Source organism: Phycodurus eques, chromosome 8 (assembly GCF_024500275.1).
Source record: "Phycodurus eques isolate BA_2022a chromosome 8, UOR_Pequ_1.1, whole genome shotgun sequence".
Taxonomy (NCBI): domain Eukaryota; kingdom Metazoa; phylum Chordata; class Actinopteri; order Syngnathiformes; family Syngnathidae; genus Phycodurus; species Phycodurus eques.
This window is the reverse complement of record NC_084532.1, coordinates 26,822,261-26,847,533: the sequence shown is the minus strand read 5'-3', so window position 1 is coordinate 26,847,533 and position 25,273 is coordinate 26,822,261. Positions and strand designations below refer to the sequence as shown.

The following is a 25,273-nucleotide window of genomic DNA, read 5'->3' as shown; positions in this document are numbered from 1 at the left end:
AAGTCAACACGAAAAATTATTAATTAAATTATCAATTTTGAGGAAAAATACACAACAAAAGAAATACTTTTATTAATTGTTTTTCATTTTAAACAAAATATTATATATATATATATATATATATATATATATATAAAAGAGTTATTTTTACTGTGCTCTAGGGTGGTAATTATATTCATAAATTCAAAAACAATTTTTTTTTAATCATTAATTATATTCACTATTTTAACTAAAAAGCACAGGCAATTAAAAAGTAAGTCCTATTTTTCATTTGTTTTAATTACTTAGCATTGTGGTAAAATTATTATTAATTCATAAAAAGAAACATGTATTTTCATCTAAATATTTCATCTTCCGTTATATAATTAGATTATGAAATAAATTAGGTAATGTGTTTATTAATTCAATGATACACTAAAAAAAATAGAAACAAAAATAAAATACTACATTTAAAAACAATGGAGCGATTGACCTAAATATTTTGTTTTTATATATATTTTATGTTCAAACAATGGGAAAATTGTTTAATAATTTAATTACACATTTTAAGTAACAATAAAGACAACTATAAAATAATGTAATTATATTAGTTAATGAACAAATCGTTTCATGTACGTTTCATCTCCATAACATATTTTTACTACACAATTATTTTGTTGTTTTCATTATAAAGTCTTGATGTAAAAACAAATTTCATTTTCATTCATTTTTTCAATATAACACATACATTGTAAAAACAAATAATTGCAATTTTGACTTTAATATGCTATTTTTATTGTACAATTGTATTTTTGTTGTTAGATAATATTAAATATTACATTTTATATTACATTTTGCATAACTGAACATTGACAGCGCCACTTTGGTGAAAAGTGTAACCACAGTGCCCTCTGGTGGCGAATCGCACTTCCGCCAACGCGTACGCAACATCCGGTTGTGCAGCAGCCATTTTATCTGTTCGGGCACGTCTACCCTGACGTTCGACAAACTGCCGTTCCACCTTGACTAAAAACACTCGAATATACTCACCATGCCTTTATTTCAACTTCAAACTTGCGTGTAAAAATATATGAACATCCCTAACTCGCGTCCGAAGAGCGGCCGACTTTTCGCGATAAAACGCCCCGAGTAGAAACGAGAAAGAAGGCCGAACAGTATGTCGTGCGAGGAGAGCTACTTGGCCATCATTCGCTATCTGACGGACGAGCTCGAACCGTACGCCCCGGGCACGCCGGGCAACACCAAGCGGAAGATACGCAAAGCGGCCGCCTGCTACGTGGTCCGCGGCGGCACCCTGTATTACCAGCGGCGGCTCAAGGGCCAGGACGTGTTCACCGAGCTGGAGGTGGTGCTGCGGGACGAGCGCAGGAAGGAACTGATCGAGCGGACGCACGTCCCCGAAGGCGGGGAGCACTTGAACCAGCAGCTCACCTGGGAGAGCATCTCGCAGAAGTACTGGTGGAGAGGTAACGAAGAAGAGGGGTGGGGGGGAATGAGACTCGCCCAGCCACACAACGAAGCTTTGTTGTGGGGTTAAATGAGCGAGGAAGGGGTTAGCATTTCGCATCAAATGTTTTTCTCCGTCACTGTTACGTACACGTTTTCTCTGCTGCCATCATGTGGTCAGATTACAGCGCCGGTATTTGACAATTATTATTATTATTATTATTATTATTTTTACTTATCTCGAATCCACTCACCCCACTAAAATAATGGAAATGCCTTTAATCCGTTCCAGCTCCCGGAAAACACCCCCAAAAACATGTCTAGTCGTTTTAATGAGAAGTATAGCAGTCAACAGCATTGTATTGTATAAAAATAAACAGTAATAATATAGTTAAAATGAATGTAAAAGAATAAACAACATATTTTAATATTGAGTAGATGCTTTAATTCAGCGCTTCCCAATCCTTATTGAGCCAGGCCACGCTGTTGAGGTCCTTCACTAGGCCACACCCCTTAAAGGCAAACATACAACACCAGCTGTTGTGGCGTGGGTTGTCCAAACAAACGTACAGTACTAGTTACACTTTATAAATAATAAAAGTTTGTCTCTTATTTCTTCATTTTCATTTACTTTTAATTATTTTTTTCCCCAAATACAGTTCTGTTCGCCTTTGTTCTAAACACAACAATGTGGATTATTATTATTTAATTAATGGATAATTACTTTTGAAATCAGAAGCCAGTAAAAACAGTTTGTTCAACTACAGTATGAATCCATTTTATTTTAAAAGGGGGGTTGGTAACAAAAAATGCTTGCAATATCACAATATTTTTCAAAGTGAAGCCAATTTGCAATTTTGGTATTTTAGCAAGAAACACAAAGTCGATGCACACTCTTGACGGCCACATAAAATGACGTGGTGGGCCGGATCTGGACCCCGGGCCACCAATTTGACACCTGTGATTTTGACTTTACTACTGTCTGGGAAATTCCTGTCTGGTCATAGTTTGCTATTCACAAATTCACCAAAGTTGTATCTTGCCTTTGCCCGTAAGACCACGCTGACACATCTTTTTTCTTTAATGTTTGATAATTGACTTTTTCAAGCACCTGGCATTTAAAGTGATAATCCATAAATTACCCCCCCCCCCCCCCCACACACACACACACACACACACACACACAGGCTGGAATCCAATTTTAGAAAAGAACCTTGGACGTATGACGTAGGTGGCCTCTTGTCTGTGATGATTCAGCAACATTCTTACATTTTTATTCTTTTTTTGAAGGACATCCTGTGAGGGGGAAAAGATGAATTCTTCATGAGAGGCAATTTTTTAAATACCCTATTATTGCTGTGTTTTGTGCATCTATTGCTCAGATGTTGCTGAACTTCATTTATTTTGTGTCTGGCGCCTTGTTGGACAAATAAGGGGTCCTTGGTAAAATCTAAGGATTTCATTCACAGCAGACGGCTGTTATTGTTTTCTTTTATCATCAAATCCTGTCTGCATTTGTGATGAAGAAGTAAAGAGGTTTTGTTCGCTCGTGGCAATAAGCATTATTATTGTTTTCTTTTGCACAGCAATTATTGCATGATTGTGTTCTATCACAATAATCATAATGTAGAGAATTGTTGATTACGTTCATTTGTTGTCCATCTTAAGGTATCCTGAAGCACGTGAAGGACCACATCCGCGAGTGCACCACCTGCGCCGGCCGGCGCGGCGCGGACGACGGCTCCGGAGGAGGCGGGCGCTCATACGGGCGGCCGAGGAAACGCAAGGCGGCCTCCAGAGAAGAAGAGGACGACGATGAAGAAGAGGAGGAAGAAGAGGGCGAGGAGGGAGAAGAGGCAGATGACGGTATCTTCTTCACAGACCCGTCTGGTCGGAACAGACCCAAGGTGGCAAAGACTGGGGAGAAGCACGAGTTGGTCTATGTAAGTATTGTTAGCCTGCTGCGTTAGCGTCTTTTTTAACACCCCTGCATTGTGGCGTGAATGGCATAGTCCACCCCACGAATCAAAACTGTACATTTGTGTCACGCTCTTAGAAACGCAAGTAGCCTGCTAGCAACACATTTTTACTTTGGCTGATTTTTCAGTCCTGGTAGAGATCTGGACCCTCGCTGTGTTTTGTGTAGGCTTCCATTGCATACTTGCCCTAGAAAAGTATTGCAATACCTCACCGTAAAAAAAGAAGAGACAATTCCGCAATTTTTTTGTAGCAGTATTTTTAAGTCCATAGTGTTCTTTGACTTGGTTCTTTTCAGTTATCCCTTTCACACTGAGATGTTTAAGTTTTTGTTTGTTTGTTTTTTTTTACCCCCAGGTGAACAGCAAGGGTGAGGTAAACCAGTTCCTGTCCAAGCACGGTCAGACGGTGCTGGATAAACTCAACCACCAGCGCCTCAACAATCAGTTCTGCGACATCACACTGCTGATCGAGGGCGAGGAGTACCGGGCACACAAGGCGCTGCTGGCGGCGTGCAGCGAGTACTTCAACGAGCTCTTCTTCGAGAAGGGCGCCGCGTCCACGCACGAGGCTGTGGTCGACCTCGCCGGTGAGTTCGCATCTCGTGTACGGTTGAATGGTGTACCGGTACGAGAAAGGTACCGTGGTACCTCGCCGTGGGGTTTTTCCGGGTACCCTCGCTACCTCCCACGTTCCAAAAACATGCATGTTAGTTTCATGAAAAACTCTAAATTGTTGAGAATGGTTGTGTTGCACTCACAACCTGGATACAGTTAAAACAGTGAGTGAGTGGAAACACAAAAGTGATTAGATATTACCTGCACAGGGGCAGACAGGCATGCATGAATTGCAATACAAAAATTGTAGCGCATAAGGTCGGGTTTTTTCCCCCATGCCTTGGAAACTGAACCAAAAACTGTCCTGAAGCCTAGTATTGTTTTAAATATCCATCACGATAGTTAATGCAGGAATTGTATCAAAGTCATATTTTTTGTGTTGTGACAAAACTGTTTTCATGTCTGTTTAATCCACCGCCGTGACTCTTGACCCTCCACCCAGGTTTCACCAAAGACAGCTTCCTGCCTCTGCTGGACTTCGCCTACACGTCCATGCTGACGTTCAACTTCAACGTCATGGCGGAGATCGCCAACCTGGCACGCCACTTGCTGATGCCAGAGGTGCTGCAGATCTGCGAGTCTGTGCACAAGCAGGTGGAGGAGCAGAGGCTGGTGGTGTACCAGCAGGGGGACAGCCACACCGTGGTGGCCGGCCAGGTGGCGGAGTCCGCCTCCGACGAGGCGGGCTCCTACACGGTCACTATACAAAGCGACGGTAGTGCGGTGGTCACTCACGCGGGGCTCACCCATGCTGGGCTCGCAGTGGCGGGGGAGTCTTTTGCTATCATGGCACCCGCGGGCACCGAGCAGCCGGTGGCGGTTACGGCCGAGGCGGTGGAGGGCGCCGAGACCCTGACGCTGATCACGCACCAGGCGGCCCTCGTGGCCGCGGAGGGGGAAACCATGACGGTGGTCACCCACAGCGGGCAGGCGGGCGCCACCGAGTCCCTGGCGGTGGTTTCGGCCTGCCTCGCCATCGAGCAGCCGGACGAGGTAGAGACTTTTCTCTTAAAGATGGAGCCTGAACAAGAGAAGCCCGCCGAAGTTAATATGGTGTCTGCGGTCGAGCTTCAGACCCAGGTGGCAGCCGATATGTCAGAGTCAGCGCCCGAACCACTCGCCCCACCTCCCGCGAAACGGAAACGGGGGCGCCCGGCCAAGGTGAAGAAGGAAGTGGCGATGGAGGTGTTTGAATCACCCCCGCCGCCGCCACCGGAGGACGAGGAGGAAGAGGCGGAACCGTCCGCCGATGACGACAAGCAGGAAGCCAACCAACGACGACTGCGGCAGCGCTCCATTGGTGAGGGCGGCTACGCTCGCCTCCACATGGGTCTGGACGACGACGACGACGAGGGGAAGATGGCCGCCGTGCCGCCACGTGGCGCCCCCACGCCAAAGGTACGCACCTTAAACGCCAGACACGGGAGAATCTATTACTCGTGTGCCCACATTTAAATTCATCTGTGAGACTGTTTACTTAGCTCGGTAGGTGCTGCCGGTTTGGTAAGCAGCAGTTTCTTGTGTCTATTACATGATCCAATTACCACAAGCCTTCTATAGGTTGCGAGACCTGGGAAGAGGGGACGGCCTCCCAAGCAGCCGGAGGAGAACCCGGTGGGAGGACAACCCGGGTCGGCGGAGGACCGGGAACCGGACGCTCCTGCCGGAGACACGTGCTCGACAGAGGCCGTCGCACCGCCGGCGGCTGAGCGGGACGCCGAGGTCCCGGCCGAGGGCGGTGCGGAGGGCGAGCACACGTGCTCAGAGTGCGGCTTGTCCTTCCACCGCCGCTACGCTCTCATCATGCACGCCATGAAGCACGACAAAAGTCGCGGATACAAGTGCAGCGTAAGCAGACGCCTACTCCCTGGCTTCCTACCTTAAAACAGCCTTAAAACCCTCATTTGAAAGACTAACCCAAGATTGAAACCCCAACCCTGGCTTGAAAGTTCAAACCTGGGTTGAAACCCTAACCCAAGATTGAAACCTTAACTTGAAATTATAACCCTGGCGAAACCCTCATTTGAAAGCCAACTTCAAGATTAACATTTTACCTGCAAACCCTAACCCTGGGTTGAAACCCTCTTTTGAGACCCTAAACCTTAACTTGAAACCCTAACCCGGGGTTGAAATTCTAATTTTAAACCCTATCCTAAGATTGAAAGCCTAACTGGAAACACTAACCCTGACTTGAAACCCTAACCAACCCAACATTGAAACACTAACTTGGAATGCTAATCCTCTGCTTGAAACTCTAATTTGAAGTCCTGTCGCTGGCTTGAAACCCCAATTTAAAACCCTAATCCAACTTTGAATATCTAACATGAAACCCTCACACTGGCTTGAGACACTAATTTGAAACCCTAACATGGTGTTGAAACTCTAACTTCAAAGCCTCACCCTGTTTTGAAACCCTGATTTTTTTTAAACCTTAACCCTGTCCTAACACCCTAATTCCTCTCATTCTTATCCTCACTGACAAAAAAGTTACAAGTCAACTTGTTTTGTGTGTTGCAGCTGTGCAGCAAAGACTTCCAGTACGCCGCCTCTCTGCGCGCCCACCTGGCCCGCCACAAGCAGCACAGCGGCCAGCGGGCGCCCGGCCCCAAATCGGCGTCCTCGTCTTCGACCCTCGCCGAGGACGGCAAGGCGACGTGGCCCCCCACCAAGCGCGAGTTCGTCTGCGACATCTGCGGCAAGACGCTCCCCAAGCTGTACTCGCTGCGCATCCACATGCTGCACCACACGGGCGTGCGGCCGCACGCGTGCAAGGTCTGCGGCAAGACGTTCGCCCACAAGCACGGCCTGAAGATGCATCGCGCGCTCCATGACGTCACCAAGCAGTTCCACTGTCAGTACTGTCACAAGTCCTTTGTGAGCAAGCGCAGCATGGAGGAGCACACCAGCCTGCACACCGGTCAGCAACACGCGACCGAGCGTTCGCTACACTCGTGCAACTTGGATTAAAGCCCTAACCCCTCTGCCAAAACCTAATTTGAAGCCATAACCCAAGATTATTTGAAACCTTAATTTAGACGTGAAACCCTAACCCAAGATTGAAACGTCAACACAGACTTGAAACTGTGAAACTGTAATCTTTGCCTCAAACCCATACTTAGCAAACTGAGCCTTTGCTTGAAACCCTAACTAAAATGATGTTTGCAGAAAAAAAGACCCCCACCCAAAATAGACTTTGTGGTAATGTTAGGTGTGTTTTCTGATGGCATTTTGATTTTCAGTCAGATTTTGGCCAGCACACATTCACAGTGAAATCTGCGTGAGTTTGCTGACATCAGCGACGCACATTTCCTTCTTAAACTGCTACGAGTTTTGCGGTTTAATTGTTGCCTATATCGAAAGTCGAGATGTTGTTTTAGTCGATGAGTCAAAATAGTGAGGTTAGACATTTGAGTAGGCTTGTTTTGAAAATCGATGGCTGTATCGCATCGTTGTAGAAAGAAGGCAAGTCGGTGCACGCGGATTCTTTTTTGCCTACATGAACCGGTGTTGTCTGATCATCATCATATTGATTGCATCGCTCACCTATGAAACAAAGTTGGGTAAGACGACGTAAGACAGATGTTTGCTTTTGTGAAGATAAAAGCTTTTTGTACGGCGGCGGCGGCGTGTGACTTTGGCGGACTTTGATGTGCGGCGTGTTCGGAGCATTTTCATCAATGACGCCGTATTAAATGTCTTCCAGGTGAATCCAAGTATCTGTGCAACACGTGCGGGGCGACGTTCCACCGAGCGTCGGCCTTGAGCAAACACCTGAAGAAGCACAAACCCAAGCCTGACGTGCGCGCGTACGCGTGTTCCCAGTGAGTAACGCCGCCGCGTCTTTTTATCGGACGTTCCTTCCGCCATAAAGACGCCGAGTGTGCTTGACCCGCAGCTGCGACAAGAGCTTCTACGAGGCCAGAGACCTGCAGCAGCACATGAACAAGCACATGGGCCTCAAGCCCTTCCAGTGTCAGGTGTGCGGCAAGTGCTACAGCTGGAAGAAGGACTGGTACTCGCACGTCAAGTCGCACACCGTGGCCGAACCTTTCAAGTGAGACGCGCACACATGCACCCGGGAATGAAAGCCTCAATTGAAATCTTAACCTTTGCTTGAAACCAAACCCCTGGCTTCAAACTGTAATTTGAAACCCAAATCATGACTTGAAAACCCGCATTTGAGACCTTAACCCTGGCTTGAAAACCCTGCTTTAAACACGAATTGAAATCTTGGCGCTTCTTTAAAACTCTAACCTTTTGCTTTAAACCTTAACCCTGGCTTGAACATTTTATTTGAAACCCCTATCATTCCCCAATTTGAAACCTCAAACTTTTTTTCAACCGTAACTTGTAACCCTAAAACAGCCTTGAATTTGAAGCTTGTCCTCTGGGCTTGAAAGTTTAGGGTTTCAAATTGAAACCCTACTTTGAAGCCGTAGCCCTGGTTCGAGCCCCAAATTTCAAATTCCAACCAAATCTTCAAACCCAAACCTTAAATCTTAATTTAACCTTGGTTTGAAACCTTAAAACTCTAACCTCTGTGCTAAAAAAACAAACTGTAAAATCCTTTCACCCTGACTTGAAACCCAAATATGAACCTTAAGCCAAAGTTTGAAACCCTGTCTAGAAATCCTAACACTGACTTCAAACCCTAACCAAAGCTTGATTCAAGGGATACCCGATACTTTTTTCAGACCGATACCAGTACGAGTATTCACTTTTGAGTTTTCACGATACCCATACAGAGTCCCCATACCACTCGTACTTTTGATACATACAATGTAAATGAACACAATGACATAATTGTGAACAAAGATTTCGTTCTTTCCGACGCACATGATTCGTCGATGCGTCCAACTTCTGCACTGTAGCGCCAAATACTACGCGAGGAGGACTCAATCGATATTATTTTTTTGCCTTAAGTATGACCAGCCTTTGCGAGTACCCGATATCATTAAATAAGGTCGGTATCTGACCCATTCCGATGTCTGGTATTGGTACTTGTCCATTCCTTCTTGAAACCGTAATTGGCTTGAAACCCGACTTAGAAACCTTACCCTAGGCTTTAAACCCTGACACTGGCTTGCAACTGTAATTTTCAAGCATAAACTAATCTTGCAACCCTAACCCAAGCTTGAAACCTGAATTTAAAACCCTCGCAATGGATTGAAACCTTAATTTGAAAACTTATCCTTTGCTCTCAACACACTTTATAACCCCTAACCTTTGCTTGAAGCGCTACCCCTGGTTAAAGTCCAACTTTCCAGCACGAAATGGCGTCCTCTTGCTCCCGTTCAGGTGTAACGTTTGCGGCAAGGAGTTCTTCGAGAAGGCCCTGTTCCGGAGGCACGTGAAGAAGGCGACGCACGGCAAGAAGGGTCGCGTCAAGCAGAACCTGGAGCGCGAGTGCGAGCACTGCGGCAGGAAGTTCACGCAGCTCCGAGAGTACAGGAGGCACATCAACAACCACCAAGGTGAAAAATTGCAAAGCAAAACATCATTATGAAACACTAATTTCAATCCCTAACTTTGCCTTCAAACCCTAACATTAAACCCTAACTCCGGTTTTGAACCCGTAATTCTGTTTCCAAACCCTAACACAACCTTGAAATCCTAATTTGAAACCCAAACAAAAGATCTACTTAAGTATAAGAATCAATATAATAAAAAGCAAAATGAAGTAAAACTGCTTACCCTTTTACAGCACTTGAGAGACACGAAACGCAGGGATAACGAAAGGCGTCTGCATAGGCAAAACATTTGGGTTTTCTTCTCTGTCCTCTTTTTCAGGCGTGAAGCCGTTCGAGTGCGTGACGTGCGGCGTGGCATGGGCCGACGCCCGCTCCCTGAAGCGCCACGTGCGCACGCACACGGGCGAGCGCCCCTACGTGTGCCCCAATTGCCAGGAGGCGCACATCGACGCGCGCACCCTGCGCAAGCACATGTCCAAGTACCACGCCGACAGCCTGCCGGGCAAGATCATGCTGGAGAAGGACACGCTGCAGTTCCACAACCAGGGCACGCAGGTGGAGCACGCCGTCAGCATCCTGGCGGCCGACCTGCCGCCCGAGCTGCGCCAGGCGCAGACGCCGGACCACGGCTCCGCCATCGAGGAGATCGAGACTGTGCTGATCACCGAGGAGACGGTGGAGGCGGTGCAGGCGGCGGAGGCGGTCGACGGCTCGTTGGCCACCTTGTCCGACCAGGGCATCATGCAGGTGGTCAACTACGTGCTGGCGCAGCAGGCCATGACGGGCGTCAAGCTGGATGAGGCGCCCGACGCCATTCAGACCATGGAGGTGGAGGTGGCCGAGGTAGAGTAGACCTATTTGTATTGTATCATCCCGGACTTATTATTTTGTTAAGCCTGCACCGCTCTTTCTATTTTAACTGTGTAAATAGCTTTGACAAAAATGGAGGAATGATGGCTTTTGGGCCCTTTCAGCCCACCCACCACACACACACACACACACACACTTAAGTGATGATAAATAAACAACACTGCATCATCTCCTTTTTTTTTAATTATTATTTATTTATTTATATAAACATCTTTCTGCTGTGTTGACCTCTAATTATATGTGAGATACACTTGCACCATCTAATTGCCTGCATAACAACTGTGCCAAGATTTAGTTTGTTTAGTTATCCACTGGGCGACACGGCAAACAACTGGTTAGCACATCTGCCTCACAGTTCTGAGGACCCGGGTTCAAATCTGGCCTCGTCTGAGTGGAGTTTGCATGTTCTCCCAGTGCTTGTGTGGGTTTTTTCCGGGTAATACGGTTTCCTCCCACGTTCCAAGAAAACATGCGTGGTTGGTTAATTGAAGACTCTAAATTGTCCGTAAGTGTAAATGTGAGTGTGAACGGTTGTTTGTTTCTATGTGCCCTGCAATTGGGTGGCGACCGGTTCAGGGTGTACCCTGCCTCTCGCCCGAAGTTAGCTAGCATAGGCTCCAAGCACGCCTGTGACCCTAGTGAGGAGGAGAAGCGGAAAATGGAATATTATCCACTGTGTAATAGTTAAACTATAACTTAGCACACTGTCAAATAATTAAAATATAAAACAAATGGATAGGTAAAATGCTCACTGTGTCATATCATTGTAAGAATAAATATAATCAAACTAAAATAAAGTGAAACTACTCACATCAACCACAAAAAAGTAAAATTAAGTAAAACTATTCACCCTGTTATACAGTTGTAGAAATGTGTAAAATAAAATTAAAGTGAAACTACTCATCCAGTCATATAATTGTAAAGTATAATGGAACTTAAGTACAACTACAAATAAAATGAAGTAGTGTACACCTGAGTGGTCCATGTCATACGTTTGTTAATGTAAAACCACTCACCCCTGTCATATATGTAAAAATTAGTATAATCCAACTAAAAGTACATTTGCTCTGCCATACAGTTGTAAAAATAATTAGTCAAGCTAAAACAAAATATTGTAAGACTACTCAGCCTTGTCATATATAATTGTAAAAAATGAGTAAGACACAGTGGAGTATTCATGGATATTTATTTTGAATTTATATTAAGACAAAAAGTATATTTCAAATAAGACACTGGAGTAGTCAAGAAGGGTGGATATTTATTTTGGATTTATATCAAAATAGCCTCGACCTATTTACAGTAAAAATTGTACAAAAATGTTTTCTTTCTTTTGATTTCTGACTTTTAACGTTCTTTTATTTCCTGATGACAAAAACAAAACAAAACTATACAACATGTACATACAGTAATTTCACATAATCCTCAACCAAATACAACATAAAAGTGGGTAACACTTGAAATTGAAATGATGCTAAATATAGGGATAAGAGTGCGTACTTGAAATGTACAATCAGGACTTGGAAATGCAATTTTTTTAACACTTTTAACATTTCTTAAGTGCTCTCAAGAAATCTGAACCGTGCAGAAGAAGAATAAGTGCACGTCTCTCAAAAAACAAAAAATTGGGGAATGTTCCGGGCGTTTTTTTGTTTTTGTTTTTTCCGTAATTTGTCCAGTCCTACTCTCCCTCTTCCTTGATGCGCTGCTGCTGCTTGTTGCGGCGCGAATCCAGGTCGAAGGAGAAGTCGGACCAGTCGTCACGCTGCGGGAAGGAGATGGTCTGGCGCAGGGTGAAGCGCACCGCGTCGATGACGCGCTCGCCGCGCGCCTCGGACGAACTGACGGCAGACGCCCCGCTGGTGGTGCGTACGATGTGGGGCGGGGGGGAGAAGTCCATGGCCTGCCGGTGCTCCAGGATGCCCTTCCAGATGGCATGCTGGTACTCGATGGGGATCTTGAGCCGCGACAGGTCCTAGTGGTCATGACACAGGGGAGCGTTAGTGGACGCAGGCGTAGCGGCGCTCCACTCGGCTGTGATTGACGGCTGAGGGCTCACCTCCATGTTATAGTTCTCAATCTGGTAGATGTTGCTTAGACCGTGTGCTGTGAAGTAATCCAAGCAGCCTGCGCAGCCCAGACGAATGAGGAAGCTGCAGGGGGGTGGGGGGTGGAATGCGCATTAGTTGAATTTTGAGCAGAATTACCATAACTGAAAAAATACTTCGTATTCTACAAGTAAGGAAAACTAAACTACAAGAAAAAAGGGTCATTAGAAGGACCTTTTTTTTCAAACGTTTTTTTTTGGAAAACTTTTTCCCCCAAAATGTATTTTTGAATTTACATTTTTTTAAAGGTCCCATATTTTTGCTCCATAGAGTGATTCTCTAACATGGACTTAGTATAAAAGTGTCCATTTCATTAAAAAAAAAAAAAAAAAAACACCTTGCTTTTGTCACACAAGTGTCCAGAAAAGGCCCTTCTGACAGCTACTTCTGTTTGACCCAGTTTTGTATCCTCTTTGTCTGTATTTGGCTAAAACCGCCCCCTTTCCTCTGATTGGTTGCCTCCTTGTACAACACCCACTTGTGAGAACACACGTGTTTACGTTGACAGCGCTGGCTCGGGAGCGGAGAGGTAGGCGGAGATATTCGCGAGTTACGTAGATAAGCTAGAGGAACTCAAATGACCTGATTCTTGGCCTCTCGGCAGAAAAACATCTGGAACTCAGGAATGCGTGGACGATTTTAATTCATATTTCACATATTTACTGAGGCATCATAGAGCCAATATAACTTCCCATATACTAGAAAAAGTTTGTTTGGTAAACTATGGGACCTTTAAGAAAGTTGTGGTATTAGAATTTTGTTTCAATATGAATGTCATTTATCAGGAAAAAGTGATTACAAGAATGTCTTTTATAGAAAAAGGTATTTCTTCAGGGGAAGTCTATCTTTCAATATTGTGAAAAAGTTGTAATATTACATGGACAAGTTGTATGTTGTTTTTTTATTTTTTTTCTCAGGGAAAGTCGGACATTAGAAAAGATTTTGAATGTGGAATATTAATTTATTAATGTCACATTTTTTGAAATGAAAGTTGAGCAAATTTTGCCAGGTTTTTTTTCAAGAAATATAATATTACAAAAATACTTTTTGGGTGATAGTCAGCTTATTGTGAACATACAGTGGTGCCTTACGCAATTTTTGAGATATAGGCTGCCTAGACGATTTTTTGCTTTGACTTGCTAGCTCAAATTTAAGATACGAACGCTGTATGGTGGCGGAGAACAATTCACTTCCTGACAGGCAGTCGTTTGGCAGATACGAGTAGTGAAAAATCTTCATAAAACTGTTTGTTGCCAATCCATTTGGAACTTTACTGTCAAACTAAACTTAAAAAAAGACAATTAGATGTGTATTTTATAAATCCATATAGTTGAGCCTTTAGTCCGGTAGCAAAATGCTAATGTCAACAAATCTGGGAAACTCCATGGACACCCTAACGCTAGCGCTACATAGCATCTATGTTGCTGTGTTACAAGTTACAACCCTTTAAGCAACAAGTATTTGAACACAAACAATGCAACACAAACAAACAATATAAAAGTATTCGCAGTCATATAAAAACTGAAACTGCTTATTGGTGGTATTTTTCCCACTTATTCAGAAACAAAAACAAAAAAATGATGGCAGTTATAATGGTGTCAAGTGTTTAATTTTTGCAGTACAGTACAGCTATTCGCGGGCGGCCCAGGTCCATAGCCCTCGCGGATTCCGGTGGTCCACTGTACTTGCCCTGTTGTCAAAGATGCCGTTTTGTGTGCAAGTGAAAAAGGTAATATTGTGATTCAGATTTTTATGAGAAAGGAAGTTGGAATTTTGTGTGATCAAAGAGAAAATCATGTTTTCCAAGAAAAATGTAATACGAGAATTATGGGGGGTGGGTGGGGGGGGGGGGTGTAATGGCAGGGGTTAAAGATGTTTTAAATATATTTTAGGAGCAATTTTGGATCTTAACCCCCACCCCTGACTTTCCCCAGGAAAAAAAAAATCTTCTAATAAGAATACTGTTAAAGGGGACATATTTTGCCAAACCAAATTTTTCGAGTATATGGGATGTAATATTGTCTCTATGGTGCCTCAGTAAATGTCCATCCATCTATTTTCTACCGCTTATCCAAGGTCGGGCCGCGGGGGCAGTTGCTTTAGCATGGATGCCCAGACTTCCCTCACCCCAGCCACTTCACCCAGCTCTTCCGGGGGGAACCCAAGGCGTTCCCAGGCCAGCCGAGTGACGTAGTCTCTCCAGCGTGTCGTGGTTCGTCCCTGGGGTCTCCTCCCGGTGGGACGTGCCGGGAACACCTCACCAGGGAGACGTCTGGGAGGCATCCGAATCAGACGACCCAGCCACTTCATCTGGGTCCTCTCGATGCGGAGGAGCAGCGACTCTACTCTGAGATCCTCCCGGATGACCGAGCTTCTCACCCTATCTCTAAGGAAGAGCCCGGACACCCTGCGGAGGAAACTCATTTCGCCCGCTTGTATCCGGGATCTCGACCCACAGCTCGTGACCATAGGTGATGGTAGGAACGTAGATAGACCGGTAAATCGAGAGCTTCGCCTTTCGGCTTAGCTCCTTCTTTACCACAACGGACCGATACAAAGTACGCATCACTGCAGACGCTGCACCGATCCGCCTGTCGATCTCCCGTTCCATTCTTCCCTCACTCGTGAACAAGATACTTGAACTCCTCCACTTGGGGCAGGATCTCATCCCCGAGCTGGAGAGGGCATGCTACCCTTTTCCGACTGTGGACCATGGTCTCAGATTTGGAGGTGCGGATTCTCATCCCACCCGCTTCACACTCTGCTGCAAACTGCTCCAGTGAGATTTGGAGATCACGGCTTGATGAAGCCAACAGAACCACATCAAAAGAATAAATGCAATTCTGAGGCCACCAAACCGGACCCCCTCTACGCCTCGGCTGCGCCTAGAAATTGTGTCCATAAAAGTTATGAACAGAATCGGTGACAAAATGCAGCCTTGGCGGAGTCCAACCGTCACCGGAAACGAGTCCGACTTACTGCCGGCAATGCTGACCAAGCTCTGACACCGGTTGTACAGGGACCGAACAGCCCGTATCAGGGGGTTCGGTACCCCATACTCCCGAAACACCCCCACAGGACTGCCCTAGGGACACGGTTGAACGCCTTCTCCAAGTCCACAAAACACATGTGGACTGGTTGGGCTAACTCCCATGCTCCCTCGAGTACCCTGCCGAGGGTGTAGAACTGGCCAGGACGAAAACCACACTGCTCCTCCTGAATCTGAGATTCGACTTCCCGACGGACCCTCCTCTCCAGCACCCCGGAATAGACCTTACCAGGGAGGCTGAGGAGTGTGATCCCCCTGTAGTTGGAACACACTCTCCGGTCCCCCTTCTTAATAAGGGGGACCACCACCCCAGTCTGCCAATCCAGAGGCACTGTCCCCGATGCCCACGCGATGTTGCAGAGGCATTTCAACCAGGACAGCCCCACAACATCCAGAGGAAGGCGTGTCGGTAGAGTTGAGAAGGTCTTCAAAGTATTCTCCCCACCGACTCACAACATCCCGAGTCGAGGTCAGCAGCGCACCATCCCCACTATACACAGTGTTGGTGGTGCACTGCTTTCCCCTACTGAGACGCCGGATGGTGGACCTGAATTTCCTCGAAGCCGTCGGGAAGTTTTTCTCCATGGCCTCATCGAAGTTTCAGTGACCACCAAAGCTGCATTCCGCTTGGCCAGCTGGTACCCATCAACTTCCTCAGGAGTAACACAGGCCAAAAAGGCCCGATAGGACTCCTTCTTCAGCTTGACGGCATCCCTCACCGTTGGTGTCCACCAACGGGTTCGGGGATTGCCGCCACGACTGACACCAACCACCTTACGGCCACAGCTCCGGTCAGCCGCCTCGGCAATAGAGGCGCGGAACATGGTCCACTCAGACTCAATGTCCCCCGCCTCCCCCGAGACGTGGGTGAAGTTCTGCCGGAGGTGGCAGTTGAAACTCCTTCTGACAGGAGATTCTGCCAGACGTTCCCAGCAGACCCTCACAATACGTTTGGGCCTGCCAGGTCGGACCGGCATCTTCCCCCACCATCGGAGCCAACTCACCACCAGGTGGTGATCAGTTGACAGCTACGCCCCTTCTCTTCACCCGAGTGTCCAAGACACGCGGCCGCAAGTCCAATGACACAACCACAAAGTCGATCGTCGAAATGCGACCTAGGGTGTCCTGGTGCCAAGTGCACGCGTGGACACCCTTATGATTGAACATGGTGTTCGTTATGGACAAGCCGTGAAGAGCACAGAAGTCCAATAACAGAACACTGCTCGGATTCTGATCGGGAGGGCCGTTCCTCCCAATCACGCCCTTCCAGGTCTCATTGCCCACGTGAGCATTGAAGTCCCCCAGCAGAATGATGGAGTCCCCAGCGGGAGCGCTCTCCAGCACCCCTTCCAATGACCCCAAAAAGGGTGGGTACTCTGAACTGCTGTTTGGTGCATAGGCACAAACAACATTCACGACCCGTCCCCCCACCCGAAGGCGGAGGGAGGCTACTCTCTCTCGTCCACCAGGGTGAACCCCAACATACAGGTGCCGAGTCGAGGGAGTAAGTATACCCATACCTGTCGGCGCGTCTCCCCATGGGCGCGGAAGAGAGTCCAACCCCTCTCAAGAGGACTGGTACCAGAGCCCAAGCTGTGTGTGGAGGCGAGCCCGACTATATCTAGTTGGAACTTCTCAGCCTCACACACCAGCTCGGGCTCCTTCCCTGCCAGAGAGGTGACATTCCAGGTCCCTAGAGCCAGCTTCTGTTGCCAGGGATCGGATCGCCAAGGTCCCTGCCTTTGGCCACCGCCCAGCTCACACTGCACCAGACCCCTTTGGCACCTCCCACCGGTTGTGAGCCCATGGAAGGGGGACCCACGTTAGCCTTTCGGGCTATTCCCGGCCGGACCCCATGGGTGCAGGCCCGGCCACCAGGCGCTCGCCTTTGAGCCCCACCTACAGGCCTGGCTCCAGAGGGGGGCCCCGGTGACCCGCGTCCAGGCTAGGGAAAACGCCTTGCTGAATTGTTTGTCATCATAGGGGTTTTTGAAGCTGTGCTTTGTCTGGTCCCTCACCTAGGACCTGTTTGCCATGGGTGACCCTGCCAGGGGCATAAAGCCCCAGACAACGTAGCTCCTAGGATCATTGGGACACACAAACCCCTCCACCACGATAAGATGACAACTCCAGGAGGGGCTTAGTAAATGTGAAATATGAATTAAAATCATCTTCACATTCCTGAATTGCAGACTTTTTCTGCCGAGAGGCCTGAAATCAGGTCGTTCGAATTTCTCTAGCTTATCGATGTCACTAACATAGATCTCCGCCTTCCCTTTTCGCTCCAAAGCAAGTGCTGTCAACATAAACGCATGTGCGCTCACAAGTGGGTCAACCAATCAGACAAAAGCGTCCGGTCTTAGCCAAATGTGGACAAAGCAGATACAAAACTGGGTCAAACAGAAGTAGGTGTCAGAAGGGCTTTTTCTGGACTCTCGTATGACAAAACCAAGGTGTTTTTTAAAAATGAAATTGACACTTTTATACTACGTCAATGTTAGAGAGTCACTACGGAGGCCTAACTAGCCAAAATATTGGACCTCCAAAGAATTTTTAAAAATTAATTTAAAAGTTGTATTTTATTTTATTTTTTTAAAAATAAGTCACAAAGTTAATGTTAACAATAAAATGGAAAATAAGTCATTTTCTTAGCAGTAAAATAGTTTTTGAGGGGGAAAATTTTTTTTACAATGTATTTTTGGGGTGAAATAAGTAATTATGAGGCTGTATTTTTTTTCAGATTTATTTTTTCCCCAAGAAAAATTTGAATTTCTTCAAAACCAATCTTTCAAGAATGCCACCTCTTTTTTTGGGCGGGGGTTGTAAACTCATGGGATTCAAGCCAAAATTTAACAAGAAAGTACTTTTCTGACAAAAATGTATTTTGTTAATTTGTTATAACAGTTGTTTTTGTTTTTCCTCTTCAAAGTGGTTAACGCTAAAGACCGTCGAGGTTCCCCTGTATTTAGGTGACATCAAAGCTAGCTAGGTTTTAATTTCCTCGGGATCAAAGCTTTGAATTTATTTTGGATGGTATTTTTTGCGGGGTACCTGGAGATGCTGCTGTCCATGGGGTACGGAGGAGGGGGCGTACAGTGCGAGGAGGGCACCAGGGGCAGCTGGGGCTGCAGGGTGTGAGTGGGGCTCAGTGAACTCATGTCAGCGCTCATGGGGATGTGAGTGCCCATCATGGGAGTCACTGCAGAGACAAAATCAGCGGCGGTCGGTCAGCCGGAAGATTTGAGACCAAAGCTCGCTTAACTTTCTTATCGTTACATCCGATTTGAATTGGGAGGAAGTAGGGCTGGGCGATGAATATACAGTGAATCCCCGCTGTTTATCAAGGACAGGGACAGAGCCCTGCCATAAATGGCAAAAATGGGTTTGTAATTACATATAGATGCCACAAGGTGACGGCAAAGCAATTAAAACGCAGAGGATGCGAAAGTGTCAACACCAGGCATCTAGCATGTCCACAATCATGAACCCATGTTACATAAATAACTCTATTCTGTACTTAAATTATTCAAAACAAACCAACCACCTTCACATGAGGCTCACGAATAGTATTAGCTAGCATACTAGCCTAAATAACACACTAGCACAAACTGACGATTTCAAAAATCACCACAATTAAGAAATGTTGCTTGTGCTAGAATACAAATTTAATCTATAAGGTATAACATTTTGGTAATTAAGAATTGGTTCGGGTTAGCAGCGTCAAGACGGGCAAAAAAAACCCCAACCATTAACGCGACCAAAATATTTCAACATTTGAAACGGGGACACGCATCAGACTGGGAGAAATTTTGTCTGTCTGCAGAACACGGAAGGCAGCTTGACAACTTCCATAAGAGAAACAGACATTAGCGGAATAATTTTCACGTTATTTTGCGCATGACGAGCACAACGGAAGGCAATGGCGGCGTCAAAGGCGCTGCGCTTGTCAAAGACATGATGCCCATTTATACCGTGAAAAAGCAGTGATTTAGCCACATGTTGATCCATTTCGATGGTGGAAGCCATGTGAAATAAATTTCCCACGAATGACATAAAAGGCTAAGAAGTTGCTCTCCATCCGTATTGGAGGATTTTCGGGATCAGATTTAATGTTGAGGAAGCAACGCCTTTTATTCATGTTACGTTCACTGTCAATTTTGTTATTACATATTAATCCTAAAGGGAATATTTGGTGTTAATGTATTGATGGTAAATTGTGAAACATTTTAAAATTGTTTACGAAAAATATGGTGCAGATTGAGTTTAAAGGAGTATTTCCTCCAAGAAGAAGCACTTTTATTTTCACATTACAGTGGTACCTAGACTTCCGAGTGACCCGACTCGCAAGTTTTTCAAGATACGAGCCGTCGCTTGGCCGATTGTCTTGAGTTGTGAGCAAGCATGTGGAGATAGGAGCAATAGATAGTGGCAGTAAACTTCACACAAAGCAGCACTTTAACAGATAGTGAACAATTCATAAAGACTAGTATTACACTTTGTGTATTTATCCAAATCACACAACTTTGTCTAGCTTGATGCTAACACACAATGTAAAATACTATAGACGGGCAAACAAAACTAGCATCGACGGTGTGGTAGTTTTAACCCGACAAGCAAACAATATTACTGCAGCATAATTGCAATGGTTCTACATGTTACACCATCGACTCTTAAATGTATTATATTCATGGTTGTGTTTTACTGTCCCCTGGTGGCAAACGCGTGATCCCACATTGAATTAAAGCACAAAATCATGATGCAAAAAACGCTGAATTTTTTTACATTCTATTTAATTATGTTGATACTCTTGTTGTTGTTGTTTTCCGTAAAATACTGTAAAGTACCTTTTCTTATTAAAAATGCATAAAAAAAATTTGGGGTTGGTTTTTGGGGCGCTACAGCGGATTAATGGCATTGACACATTCACTGCCATTGACGGCTTTAGAAATCAAATATACATGTTAACTGGGAAGGCTGGCAGTGAATGAGTTAACACTTATTTCGATGGGGAAAGATGATTTGACTGTTTTGAGTTGAATTCAACTCAAAACAGTCACGGAATGAATTCAACTTGTATCTCAAGGCACCACTGTATAGAAAAGAAAATATTTATTTCTATTTTTTTGTGGAAGTTGACAAGAAAATTTATACATCTAGGTTTGGTTCCAGGAGAAAGGAAGCAAATCTCAGAGAGGGGAGGGGAGGGGGGGGGGGGAACCTGAATTGAATAATGTAAATTGCCTTTTCTTTTTATTGAAGTGGAAAAATTGAAAATAATTTTAAAAATTCAGATTAAAATTGGAAATAGGATGGCTGACTTTATTTTAAGGCCATATCGCCCAGCCTTAGATGGAAGAGTTTGAACGCGGGACAGGAAGTGGAAGCGAGCGGCGCTTACTGTCGGTGAGGCCGGCGGACATGCCGGACGGGGTGAGCGTGTTGCGCTGCTGCGGGTTGATGAGCTGACTGACCGACGGGAGCTTGTTGACTTTGCTGTGAGGAGGAGAGTTGGAGCCGTACGCCGGTTGAGGCGCCATCGACGTCCTGCGGGGCAAAAGGGCACGGATGCCGTCATCACTCACATAAGATCAGCGTTCAAAAATATCCAGTTCGTTTTGAGTGTCAAGTTTAATATTTGAAATCATAATTTGAGGATACACAGACACCCTGGAAATCATATTGAGTTGTGACAGATTGGTTTTCTTTTGGTTATTCTTTTCAATTAATTTTACATGTAAAAATGATTTTGTTTGTCCTTTTTCAAAATAAATAGAAAATATTACAATTGTTTTATTTACTTTGTATGTTTATGCTTAAATAAATACAAAAATGTAAATTGACCTTTTAAGTTTTTGTTGCCTTGTTTTAATAAGTTTTATTTTTGAAGATTTGTTTACATTTATTTTAAATATAAAATAATTTACATTTTGGCTGTCTTTTTCAATGAATATTGTTGTTTCCTTTTTGAAATAATTGTTTATCACTTTAAAAAATATACTTTAAAATATACATTAAAACACGTTAAATTCAATGAAGTAAAAATGGTGGTTCCTTTTTTAATAGATGAAAAACTTTGCCTATTGATTACTTTTTTTAACCTTTCAAAAAGTATTTCAAAATGACATTTTTTTTTTAGTAAATTAAAAAAAACATCTGTGAATAGTCGAATCCACGGGTGCCGAACCGTGAGTATGCGGGGATACACTGTATTATTTTTATTTCATTATTTATTTTTAATCTTTCATGACATGTTGGTTGTTTTTGAATTGGTAAAAAAATGTGTTTTAATATATTTGCATCCATCCATTTTCAACACTACTTATCCTGGTTAGGGTCGCAGGGCGCTGGAGCCTATCCCATCTGACTTCGGGCGAAAGGCGGACTAACCCCTGAACTGGTCGCCAGTCAGTTGCAGGGCACATATAGACACGGACAACCATTCGCACCGTCACTGAGTGGGAACTGAACCCACGCTGCCCGCACCAAAGTCAGGCGAGTGTACCACTACAACAGGGGTGTCAAACTCAATTTGGTCACGGGCCACATCGTAGTTATGGCTTCCCTCTGAAGGCCGCTACAACTGAACCCATGTAAAGGAATTACCACCTCATATGATTACACCACAAACTGATGAATGAACTACTTTTAAAATCGGAAGCCTATAAAACATTTTTCATCTAGTACATTTATTTTCAAAGGCGGGTTGGTAACAAAAAATGCTTGCGATATCTCAACGTTCTTACAATATAACACAATTACCAATTTTGATTTGCTTTCGCGGGCCACATAAAATGTTGTGGCGGGCCAGATCTGGACCCCGGGCCCACCAGTTTGATAGCAGTGCACTACACCATCAGTGACTAATATATTTGCATTCACAATTAATTTAAAATAATAGTTTGAGCCTTTTGTTATTATAATTTCTTTGTTGTTATTTTTTGATTTAAAATATATTTTTAAACATATATTGAAATCTTGAGACCCTGTTTTTCATGTTTCAATGTGTACAGCATGTATTTTGTAAATGACACTAGTCGGCATCAGAATGTTAAAAAAAAAAAAAAAAAGCAACAACAACACATTATAATAACCCAAACAAAAAAGCAATTTTATTAGCATTAGCCACAAGAGAGAATCTGTTTCAAACAGAAGAAAAACAACATTTGCTTGTTTCCCCAAACTGTCCTGCAGTGACTTTACAAAACATGACCAGCATTTTGTCATAACAAATAATAATAATAATAAAAATAAGAAGACCCAGCGGCCCACCCCCAATACAATAACATGAATGAGTCCAGCTCTGGCAATAAAGCAACATCCACGCAAAACACATGCAAACTGTTCAAAAGAGTCCCATCAAAGGCAGAAAAAGTCTGGGGGGAAGGAAAGAGGGCGAAAGAGGAGGAAGAGGAATGAGGAAGGCTCAGGAGGAGGTGCAGCGCCATCTGGCGTCCCCGGCGGGATCCAGCAGCTGACTGCCGAGCCGTGTTTTGATCACACTGCAACGAGGAACCACACACACACACAAAAGCACAATGTCAAAGTAGAAGTCAAAAGCAAAAAGTCCCAAAGACCAGGAAGTAAACGTGCACTGCTGCACTTGGCCGCGAGAGGGCAACATGCAAACAACGAGAGTAATAAAGTTGGCGGAAATGAAAAAGAAGGAAAACTGGTATGTTATATTGCCCACATTTATACTGTCCACTGTTCTAGAATGTTTCATGTAAAAAAAATTGTAACATTTATTTCTTGTAAAAATCAAAAATATATCTGGAGGGGGCCGGGGGGAATACAACTTTATTTTATTAAGACTATAATTTGTTCCGACAGAATGAATAAAATAGGAATTGTCCCACAAAAATAGAACATTTTGTCTTTTCTCAGAACAATTTTGTTAGATAAATGCAACTTTTGTCAATGAACTATGACTGTGACATATAGAAAAATGCATTTCTTTCTGCTGAAAAATTCTACTTTTTGGGGGGAAAATAATTTCTGAGGAAAAAATAAATTTTTAGTCTTGAAATAAATAAAATCAAAAAGATATATCAATTTTGTCCAAACATACAGATTTTTTTGTCGGGAAGTGTTTTTGTCAATTTTATTTCTCTCTCGGAAGAATGGGGGAAAAAATATTTTGGTTGGAAAAATAAAAATATATATTTTCTCCCCCCAAAAACAAATGTCAGAAAAAAAACGTTTTTTTCTTCTTCAGAAGAATAAAATGTTACCTTGACTTTCGAGTTTCATTCGTCCCATGACTGAGCTCGTAGACTTAATTTAGTCGTATCTCAAATAATGGAATGCCGGGCACATCTTTTGGCGTTGTTTGCTGCCATCTAGTGGCAACGTATGTGAAGCTTGCCCTTGAAATTTTGGCTCGCAACACACACACACACACAAAAAAAATCGACTGAGCGACGGCTAAGTAAGTTGCCACACTTGAAAGTCAGTGTACAGCTGTGTATATTTTTCATTTTTCAATCTAAAAATGTTCTTATTTGCTAATTTTTCCACTGCAGCGCCTGTAAAAGTCAGCAACGACGACAGTGGTTCTGCAGGGTCAAAAAGGCCGGCCGGGCGGAGTCTGCTGTCTAAGATAAAAAAATCGCCTGTTTCATACGCATGCGCTCACGTCCGCGTTGCTGAGAACTGAGCACTACGGTGGCCCAGAAGGCTTAAAAAGCGTACTCACTGTTTCTGCAGGAGATTCTGTTGTTGCTGCCTGTACGACTCGATCGTGTGCTGCGGCAAAAACTGCATCAGCTCCAGAGACTCTTTGATCTTCACCAGAATCTCGTAGATTTCGCGTCCTTTAATCTGAAACGAGAAGGCGGTCAAGTGATGGGGAGGCAAGGGGGGAGCGAAGCGGTCGGAACGGAGGAGGAGGAGAGACTCACGGGCAAACAGAACACCTCCTCGTCTGTGGATCTTCTCTTCTTGATGGCCGACATCTGGATGCCGTGAGACACCTGGCGGAAGGCTACAAAAGAGGGAAGAGGAGAAGGCGGGTAAGAGCGAGAAGCGGTGACGTTTCAGGTCTACTATGGCAGAGCGGGAAACAAAGGGAGGCGGAAGGGAGGTAAAAGTTGGATAGACTGTCGTCACTAGGCCCCAAGCTCTACTTATGATGTGTCTTAAACTTAAAAGTCTGAAAAATCGTATAAAAGGGGTGAGTCATACTACCTAGTCATACTTCAGACCCCCATTCCGTGTATGCGCTATTAATAGTATCAGAAGCCCCCTTCGCACTACCTCTTAAATTATTCACTGCTGCTATTCGTCAACTAAATCCCAAAGTTTACTGCCATTGACGAAAATGTTCGTCAAGTACATTTTGAAGCGGGTATGGTGTGGAAGAGGGTCTCGCCCAGCTTGTCTGTGAAACTCAGATTTGTAAACCGCTGTAACGACCAACACATGCCTGTAGATGGCGGTGTTGCATCGCTTTGGATTGGAGATCAGCACAGCTTTTGAGTTGAAGGTAAACTTTAGGCAGTGAAACTCGGCTTTGAGAGAAATGTCCACAGGCTGGAAGTCGGACAAGTTGCTCACACTCGAACAGAGTATGTATACGTGTTTTGGTCAGAAACCGGTGTTTTTGGTGAAACAAACCTGTTCTACTGCCGATTACTAAAGAACAGAAAAAGCGAGAAACAGACTTTTTTTTTTTTTCTGGTGAAAGACGAGAGTCTACCGTCTCGTATGGTTTTCGGTGCTTGTATTGTCACAGCAGAC

At 44.6% G+C, this 25,273-nt stretch overlaps 2 protein-coding genes across 4 annotated transcripts in view; one reads left to right on the top strand and one right to left on the bottom strand.

The window, feature by feature from the left end:
* The first annotated feature begins 816 nt into the window (after nucleotides 1-816).
* Nucleotides 817-10,602, top strand: zbtb11 (zinc finger and BTB domain containing 11). The gene is made up of 10 exons (XM_061683225.1): nucleotides 817-1,466; nucleotides 3,115-3,389; nucleotides 3,781-4,012; nucleotides 4,483-5,438; nucleotides 5,601-5,888; nucleotides 6,558-6,957; nucleotides 7,744-7,861; nucleotides 7,936-8,094; nucleotides 9,339-9,514; nucleotides 9,831-10,602. The coding sequence occupies exons 1-10, from the start codon at nucleotides 1,157-1,159 to the stop codon at nucleotides 10,361-10,363; spliced, it is 3,447 nt and encodes a 1,148-aa protein (XP_061539209.1). The 5' UTR covers nucleotides 817-1,156; the 3' UTR covers nucleotides 10,364-10,602.
* A 948-nt stretch (nucleotides 10,603-11,550) lies between these two features.
* tp63 (tumor protein p63) overlaps nucleotides 11,551-25,273 on the bottom strand; it is a 44,750-nt gene continuing 31,027 nt past the window's right edge. For 2 of the 3 annotated variants that reach the window (XM_061683226.1, XM_061683227.1), the window contains exons 7-12: nucleotides 24,436-24,518; nucleotides 24,231-24,355; nucleotides 20,934-21,079; nucleotides 18,587-18,734; nucleotides 12,438-12,531; nucleotides 11,551-12,353 (exon numbers count right to left, since the gene is read on the bottom strand). In XM_061683226.1, the coding sequence (XP_061539210.1) occupies nucleotides 12,060-12,353; nucleotides 12,438-12,531; nucleotides 18,587-18,734; nucleotides 20,934-21,079; nucleotides 24,231-24,355; nucleotides 24,436-24,518 (890 nt within the window). In that variant the 3' untranslated portion in view covers nucleotides 11,551-12,059. The remainder of the gene's footprint in view (nucleotides 12,354-12,437; nucleotides 12,532-18,586; nucleotides 18,735-20,933; nucleotides 21,080-24,230; nucleotides 24,356-24,435; nucleotides 24,519-25,273) is intronic. The other variant, XM_061683228.1, reaches the window with a different exon arrangement.

Bases quoted from the DNA above. Each gene is read 5' to 3' on its own strand.
- zbtb11 (XM_061683225.1), top strand. From the start codon at position 1,157: ATGTCGTGCGAGGAGAGCTACTTGGCCATCATTCGCTATCTGACGGAC. The intron at 1,467-3,114 runs GTAACGAAGAAG...GTCCATCTTAAG, and splicing joins GCAGAAGTACTGGTGGAGAG to GTATCCTGAAGCACGTGAAG. The intron at 7,862-7,935 runs GTGAGTAACGCC...CTTGACCCGCAG, and splicing joins CGCGCGTACGCGTGTTCCCA to CTGCGACAAGAGCTTCTACG.